At 44.8% G+C, this 21,652-nt stretch overlaps 1 protein-coding gene across 2 annotated transcripts in view; it reads right to left on the reverse strand.

Annotated features, from left to right (window-relative positions):
* Window positions 1-2,867: 2,867 nt before the first annotated feature.
* The window catches only part of Armc8 (armadillo repeat containing 8), an 88,416-nt gene continuing 69,631 nt past the window's right edge, over window positions 2,868-21,652 (reverse strand). For both annotated transcript variants that reach the window (XM_051140714.1, XM_051140713.1), the window contains 6 exons: window positions 20,585-20,734; window positions 19,569-19,664; window positions 12,298-12,393; window positions 8,086-8,158; window positions 6,732-6,825; window positions 2,868-2,975 (listed from right to left, as the gene is read on the reverse strand). In XM_051140714.1, the coding sequence (XP_050996671.1) occupies window positions 2,942-2,975; window positions 6,732-6,825; window positions 8,086-8,158; window positions 12,298-12,393; window positions 19,569-19,664; window positions 20,585-20,734 (543 nt within the window). In that variant the 3' untranslated portion in view covers window positions 2,868-2,941. The remainder of the gene's footprint in view (window positions 2,976-6,731; window positions 6,826-8,085; window positions 8,159-12,297; window positions 12,394-19,568; window positions 19,665-20,584; window positions 20,735-21,652) is intronic.

Below are 21,652 nucleotides of genomic sequence, written 5' to 3' on the forward strand. Positions count from 1 at the left end.
GATGCCACCAAAATTCTCTTAACACCCACCTCACTGTCCTCCTCTGTCATCATGCTCTGGAGCAGGTGTCCCTGGCTTTCTATTTCTACTGAGGCCTAGAACTCAGAGCCACAATAAGGCTTAGATTGAGACGACAGCATAGTAAGGAAGTGAGGAACATCTGTGTGTCCCTGCAGAAGGACAGCAGTTGGTCACTTGTCAAACTCAGTTGGACTTTAGCAGGTTGTGGCAATGGTGGTATGAGGGGTGGGTAAAGAGAAAGACACAGCATAGCAGGTTGCGGGGGGGCGGGGGTCTTGGTGGCTGGGAATGGGCACCTACAGAGTCTGCAGGCTTCCCGGGGACCAGGGAAAGGAACCCTCACACCACTGCAGGTACCGCGGGGAACCCTCGCTGGCTTGAGGTATTGACCTCCATTCTGCAACGCAAAACCACCTCACAGCCCTTCAGTTACCACAAATCACAGCCTCTCACAGCCAGCGCACGGGATCTCTTGCCATTTCCTGGCGCTCCGATCACTTGGAAAACAGACTCCTTGTAAGAAGTTGCCATGACTTTTCTTGGCTTTTATTAGCATGTGTTAAAATCATATTATCCAAACACTACCAGAAGAACATGTATTGTTCTGAATAAAGTGCTTAAGGAAAAAAATGCAACTTATTAAATTGGACATTCTTTTCTAGTTCATAAATTCTGGGTTACAATCAGGGCACAAAAGGAGAAACAGAATGCAGTATTAGAGCGAGAAGCTTCATTAGGAACTTGGGTGTAGACATAAGACCATGCCCCGTTCTCCCACTTCCTTGCTGACCAAACACTGCACCTGCATAAAGCAGCAAACAGCTTTGTTTTAATAAATACACTTCCCTTCATTCAGATCAGAAAAGTTAATCATAGTAAAGCACTTTTTATGTCACCATATCTTATACCCACAGGCAAGTTGTATCCACAGAGTTCAAGGCCTCTTCAGCCTCTCATGCTGTTTGGGTTCGCGATTGTCTCAGCAACATGCTATTGGTTTCTTTAGATTCACTGGTATTTTCTAAAACTGACACTGTAGCATCTTGTTACAAATGCTAAGGAACGGTACAGTCTCAGCACCAGGGGTGGCAATGAGTGGGCCCTGAGAAGGCTTCGTTCCCAGAAATCCTAGGTTTTCCTCAAGCTAGTTTTCTCATATTAACACTCTGACATCTGTACAAAACCCAAGTTCTGTTGTGACAGCTTTTAAAATCAGTGAGTTCTGGAAAAAACAACTTAGGAATCTCTGTGTTTGCATCTTGGGTGGTCATATGGAGAACAGAAAACATTGCATTAAATACATTAAAAAACATTCATTTGCAATCAGCCATACTTAAGTCTTCCAAGGAAGGTGCAGGCAGCTCTCGGGTGAGCAGCCCTATCGGGAGTGGCTGGTGGGAGGGAGTGGGTGCCAGCAGCTGCACACACTGCAAGCTTCTGATCTCCTCCTAGGAAAAGGAAAGGAAGGCTGTTTCTACTTCTGTTGAATTCATTTTGAAGGGACCAGAAGTTGGAGCAGATGCCAAAAGGGGGGGGGGGGGGGGGGGGCGGGGCATCTTCAGTCATCAAGGGGGATTCTCTTCCCTTCTCTCAACACGAAGTATTTTAGCTTCATTCAGGAAAAGACTTCCCATCTCATTCTAGGACAGCGCAGCACCCAGCATTCCCCACTACTGTGTGGCCTTTGCTGGGACAGTTAACAAGCAGCTTCTACCTTGTTACTTCTTTCTAGGACACATTTGGGGAACAAGCTAGCCTCATCGTGATACATGCTGCCGCAGGAAACAGGAGGTGATCTGGCTTGTTTCCAGCAAGTGGCAACCTGCTCTCCAGGTCTGTTTTGAGACCCTGGCACATACTGCCACACTAAGAACAGGACTTAGGGATGCTGGGAGGCCTTTGGTCCTCAGTCCTGTCAAAGGCAGCCCTCCGCTATCAGTAGCTCTATCTCCCTTTGGTGTTTCAAAATCCTAGAGTGATTCTGTTTTCTCACTTCGCTCCATTCCACCGTCCTTCTGACTTGGAAGCCTGAGAACTTATTGGATTCAGCTGGAAAACAACAACAACAACAACAACAACAAGAAAAACAAACAAAAACCAAAGGCTTTGTACCTGCTAATATTGATGGCAGTAAGATGCTAGCTTACCATCTGCACAGCACCATGTACAGCGCCTGTTATTCAGGCAGACTGTAGCCAAACTTTTTCTTTGTCTTTTTTTGTCTTTTTTTGTCTTTTTTGTTTGTTTTTATAAAGAAAATCTATGTAAGTTGAGGTTCAGAAATGCATATATTTTTTTTTTACTTACAAATATTCATCTGACCAAAATTCAACATAACTTTTATGGAACACTAAACAATTGTTTTGTTTTTAAAATAACATTTCATTCAAACTGTATATAATTCAGTAAAGTTTTTTTGTTTTTTGTTTTTTATACAGCAAGCAATGCTTAAACCCTGGAAAATCTGTAGAAAAGAGATTTTCACACAAAATAAGAAAAGAAAAATCTGAGGTATCTCTCACCCACACAACCATTCATTCTGACTCTGGTGTATGCGCGTGCATACACGTACACACATACACACACACACACACACACACACACACATCATTCTTGCTCACAAAGTGGCTGCAGCATAGGTCAAAAATTGTAGGTCCAAAGGAAAATGATTGATTGTTCTAATAAAGAGTCCAGGTAGCTCAGACAAAAACAAAATAAAAGACAATAGTCCTCTGAGGAAATTACTACCTCAAAAAAATGTCTCAAGATGAATTTGAGATCTAAGCCTACTAAAATGCTCTGCAAAACAGCTCCCTGCAGTCCAAGGTGACGTGTGCAAATAGAAGGAGTCAAATGAGGCTAGCTCCTGTACTTCCTTAGAAAAGGGGTGGGGTGCTCGAAGGTGCCCAGGGCTCTCCCATCATGCCAGGTACTGCTGCAGCGCCGTCTTTGCCCTGAAATCACAAAATTCCCATTAGGTACCGTCTCACAACTGTAACTGTGGGGGAAACCCTTGTGGTCAGTGGTAGTTGGGAGGGAGCTGGGTTGAGCCCAACTGAGCACCTACCTTATGGGGCAGAGACCTATGGTCACCAGGCATTTTTCTCCCTGAGCTTCTCTTGGACAGCTCTTCTTACCCTTCAGCCTGCTGTCTCTTGGCGACATTCCACATTGCCTGGCATGTGCCGAGAGCCTACAGTCTTCCTACAGTCAAGACAGATCTGGAATTCTGACTTATCCTTACTGCAGTGTGGACTTTATGTAGCTGTAATGGATGGGTCCAGGGAAGGCACCAGGAGGCTGATGGAAGCAAAGGGCTGAGGCACACAGGGGTCCAGAGCCTATGGGATAAGCTTCTTCCTGGTTCAGATGCCTCAGAACTATGAAGGTTACAGCTTGGCAGACCATAAAGACATAAGCGTGGAGCTAGAAAGTCCCATGGCCTCCGTGCCTAGCTTACAGAAAGAAAATGCTAAAAACTGGGACCTGCTTTTAGCTGATGAAAGTGTGCCCAAGTAGACTAGGCCAATGACAAACTAGACTCAATTACAGCTGCTACTGTAAAGTCAAGGGTACAGTCTTGGAGGTTTTTGTTTGTTCCTTTGTGTGTGTTTGACACAGAGTTTCTCTCTCTGAGAGAGTTCTAGTGGCCTAGAGAGTATGCAGCCTGTTTTGGCCTTGAACTTGCAATGCCCCTCCTGCTCCTGCTCCCCAAGGAAGCTGCAATCCCTCCTGCTGGGATCACACACGTGCGCTGCTCCAGCTGGCCTTCATTTACTGCCTTTAAAGTAGAGGCCAAGAATTGCCTTGCTTAGCTGCCAGACTACTGTGTGTGTCATTATAGACACAGGAGGGTCCTAATAGACATCCTGTGTTAGTCTTTAAAACCATCAATTGAGCTCACGTGATGGTGTACATCTACGACAGGACTAGAGAGGTAGGAGGGAGACTATGAGTTCCAGACCAGCCTGGGTACAGGGCGAGCCACTGTTGTCCCATCCAAAGAAAAAGGGAACCCGATGATTCAACTGCTAGATCTTTCTAGATCTAGTAAGCTATTTGATTATCGGGGCTCCAGAGTGCATCTTATTGTGCTTATACTATCTGTTATTTAGTGAGTCTTTTAGACAGGTGGTTTTAGAGGACAGACAGGCTGAGTGGCTCACTCCTTGGTTCCTTCCCTCCCTCCTTCCTTCTTCCTTCCTTCCTCCCTCCCTTCCTTCCTGAGGCCACAGAAGCCAGCTTGCAGCCCGAGGTGGCCTCAGACTCACAATCCTCCTCTCAGGTTCCCAGGTGCTGAGATCATAGGCAACCATCCCACTCCAGACGCCTGCCTTTTCTCTTAGTAGGGGTTTGCATGTGGAAAGTACCAAAAGCTTATATGCCACATAAATTTGGAGAAACATCACTAGATTGGCCTAAAACAATACAGACCAGAACCCAAACCTAGTCTATCCATTCTGAGGAGGCATTTCTTTGCCCTCTAGCTCCCCCTAGAGACAATTTTAAGTAGAACTCTTCTCTCCCAAACAAATCTGACCAAAGTCCTAATTAGCATCCTGGCTCTCAGTCAGGAGAACTTAATTAAGCCAGCAGCTGAGGAGGGAAGGCAGCGGCTCCTGCCTGCAGCGTGTGGCTAGCCTCTATTTGCCTTTGGCCCTAGGCTCATCTGATTGACACCTGGGGCTACAAATTCCTCAGACTCATCTTCTCTAACCCGTGGGACAGAAGCCCCACATGCTCTGTATCCTTTGGGAGCCTAGAACAGCAGATCACGGAGACAGGCACGAAGGGAGCAGAGCCGGTGCTGGCCGAGGAGGTCTAAAGGAGACACAGAGCCACTGGGCATGTCCCTGCTTGCGTTCAGGACAGCTATGTACCAGCATGGCTGCCTACCCCACTGGCTGAGCCTCCTGCTCTCCTGCTGGAGTTCTCTCATCTGCCATAACTGTTGGTGGGCCCTGAACCTTAGTTCTTAGCATTTTTCTCTCAACTTATTCTTACTCTTCTTCAGTGACTCTCTCCAGCTCCACGGCTTTGAATACCATTCAAATCTACGTCCCAGTCACATTTTCCTGAGTCTTTGGGTATCAACAGGCACCATGTTCAAACAAGAGCTCAATTCTGTTTACCCCAACCTGAAGATTCCCCATATGCACCTCTCTTGGTAAGCACAACGCCCTCTACCCCTTTGTTCAGGATTAAACCTGGGCACCGGCTCTTTCCCTTAGAAGACTCCATACAAAATCCGTAAGCAAGTCCTGCAGACCTGCTTCTGTCTCTTGCTCAAAGTTCTCTAATAGCTCCCTTTTAGAACCCTGAATAAAAAAGCCATAGTCCTGGGGAAGAGCCTACAAAGCTGAGCTCTGCTGAGCCCTTGCCCCTGTGACGAAGCCCCTTCATTACCTTTCTCCAGCTTCACTGCTCTTCTTGTGGATCCTTCAGCATATTACATTAACCCCTGGACCTCAGGCCTTTGAACTAGGCTGCCTGCCTCTATCAGTCTCGCTCTAACCTCTGTATAGAGGACTCTCATTTCAACTAAGCCTGGGCTGTCTGCCACACCCTCAGACCTTTTCTGACTATAGGACATGAAGGAAATGGTCGTTATTCTTTATTATGCTGGCCATCACCTGATATGTGTCTATTTGTTTAGTGTCTGGCTTTTGCACTATGATCTACGTTGCACATGGGAAGGACTTCACCAAGTTATTCACTTTTTTATAATCAATACCTAACGCAGTGAAGTTACTGGAATAGAGTGAGTAATAAGAAAAAAAAAAGAACAATGGGGACTTTAAGGGGAAACAACTAGGATGGCAAATCACATGGGACAGAACATGTAATGCCTGAAGCTATGACACTGTAAGCAAGTGGGCGTGGCTACATTATGGGGTGGGTATGAGGGGCATGGATGTGAAAAGCAGAGCCAGACGTGAAGGCAAGAGGGCTTCGGAGCTATCTCAGCATGTAGAGAGTATGTTCCCTGCTGCTTTCTCAGAAGTGAGTGGGAAAATGAAGGCTGTTGTAAGATGGCACAGGAAAAGCATCTCTTGTTGGGTAGGGGTGGAGGGTAGGGAGGTTATCTTGAGGTTGGCTGGTTCTCTGACTATACCTCCTGCCCCTCCCAGGGATGATGAGCTTCCCGAGGCAGGGGCTGCCTTTTGCAACAGCATAAGGCAGAGCTCAGTGACGCTCTGAGCCAACGAGTGTTTCACTACTGGTCTCTGTGTGTCCCTCAAATGCCAAATGCATTTCTATTTTAATGGTCAAGAGGATGTAAGGGAGCAACCTCTGGGTGCTCTTCAGATAACCACAAGATGGCTGAAAGTCATATCCATTCAGAATAAGATGGCTGTTTATATCCAGGCGTCACAGCTGGGCACTAGCAAGAGGACTCTGGGTAAAGGTGCTTTCTGACAAGTATGATTTGAGTCTGACCACCATCTCTACACCCACATGACAGAAGAAGAGAACCAAACAAGTTGTCTTCTGACCTCCACACATGTGCCACGGTGCACACCCACCCACCCATATACATACATACCACAAATAAATGTAAAAAAAGAAAAAGAACACCCTATGTCACAGCTGGTTCACACAGTGAACCATCTTAAAGGGCTGGCCACACGGGTTACCCAAAACAGCTCACACCTTTCACACAGAACCAAGGATGGCCCAAAGCCAGGCCCTTTCACACTGATACTCACTTGTCACAAAGGTTTGAGTCTGGCGACTGACTCAGTTTGTGTAGAATATCTACAATGCCCATGTCTCGTAATTTATCCTGGCGTTCCTGTGAGCCTGAAAGATTGAAACTTCTAGATTAATGGGAACACAATGCAGGGTGCTGCTCCCCCTCAGCTTTCCCAGTCACTCACGCCAACCCTCCTGGCCCCTAGAGCCCTGGGTAGGGTAGCCGTAGCCAGGTCCCATCAAGCCCCATCACAGCCTCCCGCCTGGCCCCTCTGCCTCCTGACCCCTCCTTCAAGTCCACCCTGGGCTCTGCTGATAAGTTAACTCTTGCACGGACTTCAGAAGCAGGGCTGGTCACATTGTTAAGACCCTGTGCCACTAGGCTTTGTCACTCTTTAAGGACAAACCACACGTTTCCTATTCCTATCAGGAGTGTTTTCCACTCCCGATGCCCATAGCATCTGCTGCCTCTGTGACAGCACACGTGGCCCTTCTAATCTCACGCCGCTCTGTTTTATCTTGCAGTTAGAGGACTGCCAAGGCCTGGTTTGGATGTCCCGAGTCCCATGCACACGGTACCACACGGCCTGGGGGTTACATCTGCTTTTGCTTCCTCCCCCTTTGTAGAGGAAGCTCCCTGGGGTTTCCTCCCCGCTGAATGCACACACCACCCTCTCCTGCACCCAGGAACCCTGACTCTCTAGGAACAGGCGCCAAAACTGTATTTGTCCGCTTTCCCAGATGATTTTAATGCATCCACCGGGAGCAGAGAGAGGCCCAGTGCTCTTCCAATCTGACTCTTGCTTGGTTACATACAGAGAGACACGGAGCACAGAACCATCTATGCCTAGAGCCCACCTTGGATGCCTTTGGCCTGGTGTAAAGAGTGAACGGGCAGCTTAGGCGAGACCCTTTCACCCAGGAAGGTTCGTTCTCAACTGGTCTGTGCACTGCCTCACTGTGTGCCCACCTGCCATCACGCTATCTGGATGGGTCCCAAAGGTGCATGTCCTCGGCGAGTCCTACCCTCTGCCACTCTCTCCTCTCACCTTCTTCAAGGGCAACCCAGCATCCCCTTCATCAGCTCTCTCAAAGATAGGGTCTGGGGCTTCCTTCTTAAGCTAACCCTCTGTAATCTAGTACTCGAATAGCGTCAAGTATGGGGGTGGGGGCCAACTCAACATTAATTATCTGGCTGACTTAGGTTAACCCTAGTGATTCTCACAGCAAGACGATTCTGTAACATTGGAAGCCAGCTAGTCCAAATGTGTGGGGCTTCTGCCAAGGACTCCAAAGGCACTTCTGCTTTCCCTATGTAAAAATGTCCATCCAAACTTTTCTTTGGTACAAACCTCACCAATATCTTACCTTCCTCTTCGTTCCATATGAGGTTTGATACACAGAACATAGCGGCAAGCTGCAGCTTGACATGTGAATGACCCTGTTGACGCGGAAAAGGAGCACAATCAAAATGGTGTAGTCTCACTGCACATAATTTTTCTCATGACATACCATAGGTAATTCCTACATTTCTGAACCAGAGGCCACAAACCTGAGGAGCTATAAAGTTAACATTACAGAGGGTAAAGGTCAGGCTTTAGCAATAGGGAATGATGGGAAATCTGGCCAATAGAAAAGTGCAGCCCTTGCCAAAAGACAATAAAAATTAAAACCATCCAATGGCCAAATAAAATAGCTGAGGCCATGGGTGAGAAATTTGAGCTTTACCTCACATTCCCTGAAACAAGGGAACCAATAGCTCTGCACTGCTAACTTGCCCATGCATGCTCAGTCACAGGCAGTGATTAGTTGGATGTGGACTTTATATCAGCTATTCGGCCTCGCTTGCTCAAGCAGACCAATAATTCCTTTGGGCTAGGAAGCGAAGCTATAGGCAGGAGGTTCACGAACAATCAGATTTAAGCACACTTTATAAACAGTTTACTCTCTTGATACTATTTGCTGAAAATAAGAATGATAGAATGATTTTGGCTTCTGAAATAATGAAACTACTCTGATTTCTATTAGAATATCTCCAAAACCTAGATCAAATCGCTACCTGGCTTGTCAAATGTCTCAGCTGTGGCTAAGGTGCCTCATAGTCTAAGACATGATCCTTACTTACCTTCCAGTAAGTACTGTAAATGCAACCTTCTGGTTAGGTTGGACTGCTTATCCCTATAGAATGCTTTCTCCTAATGAAAGATGACTCAATAAATAAATAGTATGCAGCCTTTAGATTATTTCCCTGCTTTTCCATTTTAAAGGTCTTAAGTGAGGGGTGGAGGACAGTTAAGAGCATTGGCTGTTCTTCCAGGGGACCCAGATTTGATTCCCAGTACCCACATGGCAGCTCATAACTGCCTATAACCCCAGTTCCAAGGGATCCAATGCCCTCTTCTGACCTCTGAGGGCACCATGCACACATGTGATGCATTCACATACACCCAAACACATACAAACATATCAAATTAAAGAAAGAAAGAAAGAATTAAATAATAAAGGCCTTAAAATAATTCGTGTACATCTATCTGAAGGAGCCCCACGTGCATGACATGTTTAAGGGTTGCTGGAGGGCTCAGGCAGGCAGGCAAAGACAACACAAAGAACTGGGCATGGCTTCCTCCTCCACAATATTTTGGTGAGTCATTCTTCTTTTGCCTGTCAATGGTTTATAAAGAATATTTGGCTTGGTTCATTAGGCCAAAAGAGAACAAAACCGGGCTGGAGAGATGGCTCAGTGGTTAAGAACACTGACTGCTCTTCCAGAGGTCATGAGTTCAATTCCCAGCAACCACATGGTGGCTCACAACCATCTATGATGTGATCTGATACCCTTCTGGCCTGCAAGTGTACATGTAGGCAGAGTATTGTATACACAATAATAAATAATCTTTAAAAAAAAAAAAAAAAAAAAAAAAAAAAAAAAATAAAGCCTGTCATCTGCATCCAGCCTCAGGCTAACTGAGTAAACTGAGCAAACTAACTTGAAGTATTTACTACTAGGAAATTAATTTGTCACTTATTCAATAACAAGGGCAGCTGGAGTGGTAGGAACTTAACACAGGTGAGCGCACACAGATCTCTTTGAAAGAGGCAACATTTAAATAGAGACTCAAAGAAAAGGAAGGCACTAGGTATATAAAAATCATGGGGCTATGGGCTTCAAAAAGAAAACTTCTTGAAGGGATCTGACCAGTACATGCTCAAAGAGTGTCCGGTGGCTCTTGTGAGCTACACTAGGACACTGGGGTTCACTATGCATTCGGAGGAAGCCCCTGAAGAATTTACAAGACACAAGGTCTGACCTACAGTTTTAGAGTATTGTTTTGGGGGAGGGAACTGGAGGGTGGTTCTGAGAGCCTACCACTATCAGACAGGCAACCAGACAGGAGGTGGATGCACTGGCATGGACTCCGGTGGGGGCAGTAGCAATAGGAAGATGTGAAGAGATTCAAAACTGGTTTTTGAGGAAGGGTTCACAGGACTTGCTGATAATCTAGACATATTGTGGACAGAACTGGAAAAATTGACATGGCACCTGATTTGAGCAAAACCCTAACCCTAACTCTGGAGTAGATAGCAGAGGAGGAGAGAGGGGCCTTAGAACAGCAGCCTCAAAGGCCATCAGCACCATGAGATGATGCTGAGTAAGCAGGAGGGTACCAAGTCCAGAGTCCTGAAGGGAGGCTCAGGTTTCAGAGACACTTTTAAAATTACTCGCAGAGATGGAAAACCACACCGTGGCATAGATGAGAGTCTGCTAGGCCAATGGCTTTCCTCCATCTCATACATAAGAATAACTTTTTAAAAATCTGGGTAACTAAGTCATACCCCAGAGTTTATTAGATTAGAATCTTGGGAGAGCAAAGATGAAGCAAGCTGTGAAAGCCCCCCCAAGGAGGCTCTACTGTGCAAGCAAAGCTGCAGACCAGCAACTGCAGGAGAGCAGATAGGAGAAGGAAAGGTCTGGGGTATGGTCTCAGGGAAGCTAAGAGGAAGAGATGTTTCCAGGAGGAAACAGTCAGCTGTGTTCAAGTGGGGAGTGTGAGGAAGGGAAAGAGGTTTTAGACTGGGCATCCCAGAGCTCGCCAGTGACCTTCACCACAACAGGTGCAGCTGAGTGACGAGGATGAAACCAGAGTAAGTAGGTCAGAGCAACTTGGAGGCAAGAGAGCAGTGTGGCTATGCAGAAGATACTGTTAGAAAAAAAGGAGTTCTGAATGGCAGTGGGAAACGAGTACACCTGATGACTCAGTGAACATAGGAGGTGAGTCAGCCCTTCCTTCTAGTGCTGCAGAGCAAGCCCAGGGGCACGCGCACCAGAGATGGCCGACACAAGAGAATGTTCAAAAGACAGAAGACACCACGTAATGAAAAGACAAGGGAATTACCAGGTCACACTTTAGGTTTGTACTCAACAAACAGTGAGCAGGTATTTGGGCCATGTACTGTAAAGGTGGTAGACAGCAAGCTGTGCACATTACTGCCTCAGTCCTTGCCTTGACAGGGACAGTGGCTACACACAGTACATCACTACATCAACTCAACTGCTCTGAAGAAAACAACGTTATAACACCTCGCACAAGAAGGGCCCAGAGAGATGAACTATCAGTGCAGCTGGGATCCGAAGACTGAGGAGTGGGACAAAGAAGTGTCCCAGGTGGAGAAGTCAGAACAGATAAGGACCTGAGGCAGGAAAGAGCGTGGCTTCACTTAGGAGGTAGAAGGGAGCTAGAAGGGAACAGGATGAAACGAATCAGGGTTACTGTGAGTCGGGACACATAATACTTACCAGGCCAAGAGCCTGACTCAAAGGAGCTGGGGTACGGGGCATGCAGCTTTTATCTTCTGTTCTTTTAGTACAGCAAAGAGTAAGGTGGGACAAAACAATGTTTAAGCTTAAAGATCTCCCCATTCTGGGGAGAATGGAAGCACAGCTTATGAGAGACTCAGTGAAGAACGTAAGACAGGATAAGTAAACAGCAATCATCCGGCTTGGTTCTGTGCCTTTCTCTGCAATTATTAACTATGAAATGTCCAGCAAAGAGAAGACACCTTTGCTGGAAGAAGGAGATGGGGAGACGTCCTTCATAGTTAGAATGCTGTGGTGAAAATGGACAAATTGAAAAAGATGGGGGTGTTTAGCATCAGATTAAAAGATGGGGGCATTTAGCAGAATTTAACAAAATTTGTTGCTAAACTGGCAGTTTCCCATGATGGCGACATGACACAGCAGTAGGTGGCCGGCTGTGTCTGGAAGCAAACATGTCAAGGAAGTGAGGAACCATGTGGACAGAGGAATTATGTCCATGGGATTGGGAGACCCGAGGAAGACAGGACTAAGAAGAACCAAGAGCTCAAGTCTTCAGGAAGAGGGGCACAGAGGGCAGAGGACCGGGGGGCGCTGGGTGGTAGCACTCACAGTGCTCACAGCATGTTTCTAGGGCTTGGACTTGCTTCTCTTACTTTAGGATACAAACTCGTTGAATTTGTTACAGAAGAGCTAGCGTTCTTCTGTAGTGCCGAGCTGCAGTGCCACAGCCCTTCCAATGCTACATACCATAGACTGAAGCTTACCATATAATATTTGATTTTCTGCAGGATGTCATCATTCGTCATAATAAGCTCTTTTGCTGTTGTCCCATCTGCAATGTTGGCTAGGATGCACAGTGTCTGGAAAAGAACAAACGGCCAGTGATCAAGAAAGCTCCCCTGGGGGCTAGAGAGGTGGCCCAGTGGTTAAGAATGCGTGCTGCTCTTGCAGGGGACCCAGGTCTGGTTCCTGGCACCCACATGGTGGCTCACAACAACCTATAACTCCAGTTCCAGGGGATCTGATGCCCTCTTCTGATCTCTGTGGGCACCAGATATACACATAGTGTGTGTATGTATGTATGTGTACACACACACACACACACACACACACACACACACACACACACACACACACATTCAGGCAAAACACTCATATACATAAAATACAATGAAATTTAAAAAGAAAGTTCCTAGAAGTTAGTGGGAAATTTCTCATCTGAAGGTGCACAGCTTTTCATGGGTTCTATCAATGCCTGGATTCTCATCTCCTGCCATTCCTGCCAAGAAAGTAACCACATCCAAGAAAAATCTGTCTTATGCAAACAAGAACTCAAACACTTCAGTGGCTTCTTTTTGGGTTTTAAGCCATATAAAAGCTGCTGCACCATCACATTATTGTTACTGACATGCACCCTCACTTTGACACTGCTACAGAAACAACTATATTTCACTGAAGCAAAAGAAACCAAGAAAACAGAAGTTGTTGGGTACTATAAAGGCTATAAAGGCTAGGAGAAACTTCTGGAAGGAAGCAACATGACCCTGAAGCACAGCAATCAAAGGGGCATGAGAACTGAGGATGGGGCACGGACTCACTTCCTTCCAATCTAAGCCTTTTCCTTTGTTAAACGTAATTGAGTTAAGCTAAGGAAGAAACTATTTTCTACTCAGGCCAAGACCTCAAATGTCCTAAGGAGTCTGCAGTTTGATTTCACTTTGATTGGCACATGGCTGTGCTAGGTTACTAGGGTACAAGATCTGAAATACAAACCAAAGAAGGCAGCCTCTGGCACACAACAGACAGAAAATACAACTTCTATAATCCAAGGCCTAAGCAAGTACTAGGGAAATATTAATCCTGGGCACCTGGATCATGATAAGCTGTGACAGTACGGCTTGAGGAAGATGTGCTGGGATGTGACAGATTATCAGACAGGACCCTAAGAGAATCAGTAACCACGGATTTGTACTTCTAAAAAGAAAATCTTTCCTTCTTATAAGAACATTATTGTTGGCCTGTGTTCATGGCAGGTTTGTGTGAGTGCTGTGTGACATAGTGCATATGTGGAGGTCAAAGGACAGCTGTGGGTTCAGGTCTCTCCTTCTAGCTTTACCCAATCAACAGTCTCAGTAGCCTTGTACTTTTGTGTGTGTGGCGTGTGCATGGGTGTGTGCGTACGCACGTGCGTGCACACAGATATATTTTATTTGCAGAGCTTCACTACGTATTCCAGGCTGACCTTGAACTTGCAGTACTATTCATGCCTCAATCTTCCAAGTGCTGAAATTAGAGGCAGCCTGATCTGATGCTTTTTTAGTTTAACTCACTAGGGCTAATGGGAAAAGGGTTGGTAGCAACTGACTTCAAGGGATTCAAGTTCAGAACTGAGGCAGCAGTGGTTGTTCTGACCACATTCTGATCTCAGTTCAACCACCAGCAGGGGGTTATAGCACAGAACCAGTGAAGCATCCACTCTTGTCTGTCTTCTACCGGTGTCTTCTGTCCAGATCGGCTGGCAGCAGCTCACTAATGCAGGCACACTGAAAGTACGTGTGGAAGCACATCTGCCTTCCTTCCCTTCCTTCAGCTCTTCCTTTGCGTTGATAACAGAATGACTTCACACGCCCTATAAGGAGATGCTCCTCAGTGCTGGTGAGAGAATCCTCCCTAAACAGGCATCACCAGAATTTACGAGGACAAAACCAAAATGTCAAGAGCAAGGTCAAACAACGTAGAGAGGTGGAGCCTGGCGGGAGCAGGGGAGGGGCAGGATAGAGAGGAACCAGGGCTGGTTCTCCTGTGTGCTTGTTTCCCCAGTTCTCAGAAAGCCTCAGTACTGAGCTGGCCATTGTAGCTAATAGGAACGCATGGAAATGACTGACTATGCATGAGAGCTTACAAAGGTCCAATGTTCTCAGGGAAGGGTGGGAGTGCCAGCACGCTAAGGCTCACCTGGAAGAGCTGCCCTCTACTCAGGGATATAGAGGAGAAATACAGAAGACTCCTTCAACAGGACAGAGGTTTTTTGGAGGGTCAGACTAGATCCCCGAGCCTCACAAAAACCTTACTATAGTTTTATGTGCACAAGAACACTGAAGACATTCAATTGGTTCTTGAGCTAAGTCAACTCAGCGTATCAACTAGACAGCAGAAAGGTAAAAGTTACACACACACACACACACACACACACACACACACACCATCAATGCATGACTAATCCACTAGTGCCAACAACTGAAAAATCAATAAAACAAAGCAGAGATTGGCAAACTATGGCCTGTGAGTGAACCCAACAGCTTATCGACTTTGTGAGTGAAGTTCTGCTGAAGCACAGCCATGTACGCATCCTGCCCAGCAGCTGTTAGGGGAAAACCGAGCCAATAACAATTTTTTCAATAGATGCAGAAAAACTGACTGAAAACAAAAACAAAAACAAAACCCAGTATCTTCTCACTGATATTCAATAAACTATGTAAAAATCTTTTTCTTAAGAAAAATCTCTCAAAGCCTATACCTCTCATATTTAAGGGGGAAAGACAATACTTTCTTCTAGTATTGGAAACAAGGAAAATACGTTCACTTTTATCAGCTCCTACATATCCATTATACTGGCATGTCACCTAAACAACAAGAGAAGAATAACATATTTTAAAGTGTTTTCATTCAGACAAAAAATTCTGAGTTATTCACAAAAGAAGTCAGGAGAGTGAGTGGTGAAAGATCAATGTTCAAAAACTGTCTATATACTAACAATGGGCATTTTCACTTTACTGGAAATCAGTTTTTAAAAATGACACTCAAGGGGGCTGGAGAGACGGCTCAGAGGTTAAGAGCACTGGCCACTCTTCCAGAGGTCCTGAGTTCAATTCTCAGCAACCACATGGTGGCTCACAACCATCTATAATGAGATCTGGTGCTCTCTTCTGGCCTGCTGGCTCATATGCAGGCAGAATACTATATACATATATAAAATAAATGTTTTTTAAAAAATGTTGCTCAAACATACAGCAGGGGCCAAAGAGATGGTCAGTGGCTAAGAACACTGCCTGCTCTTCCAGAGGATCCAGACTGAATTCTCAGCACCCACAGGGCAGCTCACAACTGTCTGTAACTCCAGTTCCAGAGTGTCCAAGGCACGTACATACATGCAGCCAAGAGACACATACACTTAAAATAAGATTTAAAAATTAAAAAAGCACAAGCTTACAGTAGGGTAAATGTGAACTAAAGAGGTGCAAGGACTGTCTGCCAAGACCTGGAAAATGCTGCAATGAAGGACTGGAGAAGGCGGCTCAGGAGTGAAAAGCTCTTCCTGAGGAACCAGGTTTGGTCCCAACACCTCCATGGCAGCTCACAACTGTCTCTAACTCCAGTTCTACAGGAGCTGGTGCCCTCTTCTGGCCTCTACTGACAACACCAGGCAAACATGCACACGCACACATGCACAGCAGAACACTCATACACATGAAATAAGAAGTTAAACTTTTGGTATGACTTCAATGTGAGAAGAATCTTAAAACCGTGGAGTGATTCTACCTCTCTGCCCAGCCCCCGACCCACCACTGACACCCTGCATGCCTTTGACTCGCTTTCTTTTCATTGTTGTCGTTTAGAAACTGCTATATGAATGAACAGACCTGCCTAACACGCTGGCTGACTTTTGAGCCTGGCTGCTTTCACGTGGCACAATGTGCCTAAGGCGTGTCCATGCTCTGGAATCTATCAAAACTTGTCCACTGTGCTATCCCCACCCCAGGTGCTAAGCAGTTTTCCATAGTTTACTCATTCCTCACCTGAGTGTCATTTGGTTTATTTCTAGTTTTGTGGGAGACTATGAATAATTCTTATAAATGCTGACAAAGTTTTTGTAAAAATATGTTTTTATCTATATATGAATTAATACCCAGGATGGGACTAGTGGCTGTGCGATAGCAACAACTGACCTCTGTACTGTGGATGCCACATCCACACATGGGAAAAAGCTTGTATGGTGAGTGTATATACATTTTCCTGCCATTATTCCTTAAACAATATAGTATTGATTGATCACATAGCATTTATTGTTACACAAGAAGTAATTCAGAGATTCGAGTATATAGGAGGATGTATGCAGATATATACAAATACTATACCCATTTGTTTTATATATGGGACAGGAGACTGAAGAATCCGGCATCCATGTGCAGAGGAGGGGGCCACCGATACTGAGGGTGACTGTGTATATTAACCTTGTAAGGAAAATGCCATACCATTTTTCAAAGTGTGCCATATTGCACCTCACTGCCTTCATGCTAGCAACTGTACAAATGGCCATTTAAAACTGTTTGCCACTCTAGGGCTGGTGACATGGCTCAGCAGGTAAAAGTACTTGCCACCAAGATTGACCACCTGCACCAAGAAAGGAAAGATATTTTCTTCAAGGCTGTCAAATACAAATAGCCAAAACACTAAGAATGTAACATTTATATAATTCCTGTTTGTGTCATGGTTCTTCTCGCTACAGGTAGTTTATTGTATATATGTGGAATACTATAAATGTCTATGTAATAAATAAAAATGTTTAATTAAAAAAAATTGACCACCTGGTTCCATATCTGGAACCCACATGGTGGAACGAGAGATCTGACTCCTACATGCTGTCCTCTGCCCTCACAAGCACACCCACCCCACACACAAATAAAGGCGTAAATGTTACTTACTGTTTCCTAAATGATGCCATTCCAAATCTGTAGTGATATTTTATTGTGGGGTATCTGTTGTTGGTTATTTTCTTTTTGTTCTGAAAGCTTCTTATATCCTTCAGACACAAGTTCTAGTTCCTTTTACTTTCCAGAGATTTCAGAAACTGAAAGCCTTCAATAATTCATAACTATCTTAGTATCTATTTATCCTGGGATCATGACTGGTATTATGTGGTCTATAAGCCATTTAGGGAGAGGGCCATTAACATTTTATATCTTTGTGTTTATTTAGCTCTTAGTTTTATTGCTATCAGAGTCTTATAAATTTTAGTACGCAGACCTTTACAAGACTTTGGTTTTTTTCAAACTACTGCAAATGCTGTTTTTTAGTATTACTACTGATCCCTCACTGCTTATGTATGACAAGAACTGATTTTCTATATTGTCACCTGTCTTAACTTAGTTCTAGACTTGTTTGTCTGTTTTTTAATGAGTGGATGCTATTTTCTACACAACTCTTCATGTCTGGGGAACAGTTCTATTTCATCCTCCCCAATCTGTGTGTCTCATTTACTCTGCTTGCTGTGTCCCGTGCCTTGTTGACTAGGAGTGATATGAATGAACAAACCTGTCTTCTTTCCGACAGAAAGCTAACAACAGGTATACTCCTTGACTGCAATATCCCTTGCAATGTATGGTTACAATGGTAGCTTCATGAGTAAATGTGCCTGTGAAAACTTACACTTATATACTGTGTATGTATGCAGCTTACTGTATGCCCCAATACAAATAACTTACTAGATACTTTTGAGGAGGATTCACTTTCTAGCAACAAGCCAGCTTAAGCCTCCTATTGACACTACTTCTGGGCCACCTCTGAATTTCTGTGAGTGGCCTGTGAAAACACACTATTGTCAGCTGCTCTGCTCATATCTAAAGCCTGTCTGGCCTTTACACCTTGCTTCTTTTCAGACTGGTGGGGACCTACCCAGGTGAGCTGTCTCTACAGACAGAATCCAGCTGTACACTTTTCAAGTGGCAAGTCCTTTTGAACAGTGTCTTTCTTCATTCTTACATCCCAGTGGTGGCTTTCATTTCAACTACTTCCAGCGAGGCTGAGATTTTAGCTGCTCAGTGTTAAATTACTGCTCATCAGAAGTTTATGTCTTAATTTTAAGTCACCTAAGACACTTGTCTAACCATGACTTAATCAACTTTTTTTCACAATTAAATCCAGGCCCAGCTCTCAAGTCTAAGCTCTCTGATATCTAGGATGGCTCTAAGTCATGGGCACAGAGGATAAATCAACTCTCCATAATGATGTTGGACCCCCCTGCTCTCCAATTTGTCTGTGCCCCCCATCTATCTCTCTCTCTCTCTCTCTCTCTCTCTCACACACACACACACACACACACACACACACAATGCATGTGTATTCATGTTCGCATGTACAACTCCATGAAGTCTGAACATGACAGAGCTGTTTAGCAAATAACTATGTCAGGAAAGCAAACACCAGCAGAGCGTCAGACTCCATGCTAACTTCTTGGCAGGTGACCTTTATTTTAGGGGCAAAATAACATGTACACAAATTCTATGATAAATGCATAAATAGAAAAATACAGAAAAAAATAGAAAACAAAGTAAGTGCCAGGTGCGGTAGCGCATGCCTATAATCTCAGGTGGATCTTTGTGAGTTCGAGGCCAGCCTGGTCTACAAAGTGAGTCCAGGACAGTCAAGGCTCTGTTACACAGAGAAACTCTGTCTTGAAAAACCAGAACCAAGCAAAAAAAATCAAAACAAAACAAAAATACAGAAAGTGACTCCCAACTGATTGCCTACTAAGGTAGCTGCTGTACTTTTGTACCTGCTCTAAGTATGTCCTGTAGAAAATAAGGGTTCAAAATGGCAACCAAGAACAAAAGATGCCGGAGAGTAAAGAACCCAAAACTGTCCTCAGAATAAGGACTATGTAATCAGGGAGTGTGGGAATCTGAAGGCTATAATTAGTACTAGAGAAAGCACTAGTTAAGTCCAGCATGCTTAAAGGAGGATGTTCCTGCAGAGACAGGGACAGTGCATATGGCATATGAATAACTAAGAAACTAGACTCTGGTCACGCTTTCCTCTACCCCAGGGGAAGGAATCATTGAACGGAGCTGATGGGGTAAGAGATCTACCTTTGTACATACAGTCAGAAGGCTACACACACACACACACACACACACACACACACCTGCTCTTTGTGCTTACAGTCAGAAGGCTACACACACACACACACACACACACACACACACACACACACACACATGCTCTTTGTACGTACAGTCAGAAGGCTCTGCACACATACCTGCTCTTTGACTTCGATGCTATGCTCTCCTTCCAGAATCAGAGTGACAGCCTGCATAATCTGCTTTCCATGAGTACTCATTATTTTATCTATATGCTATAAAAACAATGAGAAATCCACAATTACCATCTGGAAAACAAAGAAAAAGGCCACAGGAGGCTTCTTTTTTATTTCATTTTACTTTTAGTTTATTGGGAGAGGGTCTCATACAGCTGGTCAAGGCCTTGAACTGCTGACGCACTGTCCAAGTACTGAGATTACAGGCCATGTAGCACCACACCTGACTTACAAACAGCTGCTTCAAGGAGAGCACTACAGCATACAGAACCAGATTCCAAACACCAGTGTTTATTGTATTTGGAAGCCGTCCATGCTCTGTGTGTGCATGTGTGCATGCACGTGTGTGTTTGCACACGTGGGCTCATGTGTGTGTGTATGTGTGTACTATAAAGAGAACTAAAAGCACTGAGGATCAAGAAGCACAAAATGAATGAGGAATCAGAGCAGGAGACACTAATAGGTCTTCGGGTACAAATGCCGCAAGGATGACTGAAAAGACAAGTAGGGCAGAGACCTCATGTTCTCTGTCTACCGGAAAGCCACTGATGACGATGGCCAGGGAATATCAGAGAATGCCCAGTGATCCCACTAGCCAGGCTGAGCCTCTTATACTCATTCATGTACCAACTTCTCTCCACAATAACACTGGAATGTGACCAAGGGGTGGATAGCATGTGTGGAATAAAACCAGGAGGAATTTTCAAGTGAAAAACAGGCCTCAGGGACAATGGGCAGATGAGATGACCCATTCTGTTCAGCAAATCAGTTAAGAACAGTGACAAGTCAAGGCAGGTATACATGCAGCAGAGACAGGGGTACCCAACAGTCAGGCAGGGGTTCTACAGTGAGGCAGTTCCCAGTGCACCCATGGAGGTGACAGACCAATAAGTGCTCACACTCACAGATGCTGAGCAATGTAGAGCGAACTCACATGGAGCCCCAGGGATGTTACTTACAGGCCGAGTGGAAAGGAGGTTCCTGAGAAGTCCCAGTGTCTTCATCAGCACGTTCAAATCGGAATCTGATAATAACCGGAATAGCTGTTCAGTACTCAAGCTTCGTAAAATATCTGCTTTTATTTTTTGTTCAGCCTGAAATGCCATATTCTGAAAGGATTAAAGAAATTACAAGAATCATGTCTATAGTCACTGCATTAAATTGTATTTTAATAGAGCCCTGATCATTCAAAGTACAGAAGGAAGTTGGATTAATCACACTCTTAGACATATTACATGCAGAGTATAGCCACTTACTGACATGAGCATTTGGACAAAAACCAACCTACGGATTACCTTTGAGAACAGGTTCATGTACTTTAATGCTAGTGTTGCGATGGTACATCCTATCACACAGGAAACTCTCAGTGGGTGGGAGGTATGCCCTGGCTATTAGCACCTCAGATGGCCACTGGCTCCTTTGTTTCTACTTAGTTCCTCATTCATATAATAGATTAGCCCAGCTTATTCCAAGCTCTACGTCTAAAGAAAAAAAAATAGCAAATGTCAAATAACGATTCATAAACAAACATTTGCTGTAAAAATCTCTTATAAATTGGTGGTATATATGTAGTTATTTTCAGAAATTCATTTTTGCTTGAGCAACTAAGACCTATCACTAAGCAAGGTTCTCAATGATGGAGGACAATGACAGTAGGAGTGCACCTGTTAGCCATCAGAGACGCAGGCCATGGTAATCCCATAGCCTTATGTTTGTGAACAAAGGTTACAGAAGCTGGTGATATGGAAACCGATCAGAGTAAGACAGATGGCAGAGCGAGATGACTCATTTGGTGTGTACCAACAGACCGGTGCATGTCAGGGAGCTGTCAACTCAAGTCCCACAGGCTATCTAAGTGGAAGATCTGGGGAATGGGTCATAGACACGGAGAAACACGGGTTTCTGACTAAGCTCTCCTATTGGAGGGGCTCCTGAGACTGCAGTGTAAAGGAAACTGGAAACTGATGCTGGGAGGGCAGTCCTGAAGCGAAGGTAAGGTAGGAAGATGGTAGTAAAAACTTAAGGGG

This window comes from Acomys russatus, chromosome 32 (genome assembly GCF_903995435.1).
Source record: "Acomys russatus chromosome 32, mAcoRus1.1, whole genome shotgun sequence".
Lineage (NCBI taxonomy): Eukaryota > Metazoa > Chordata > Mammalia > Rodentia > Muridae > Acomys > Acomys russatus.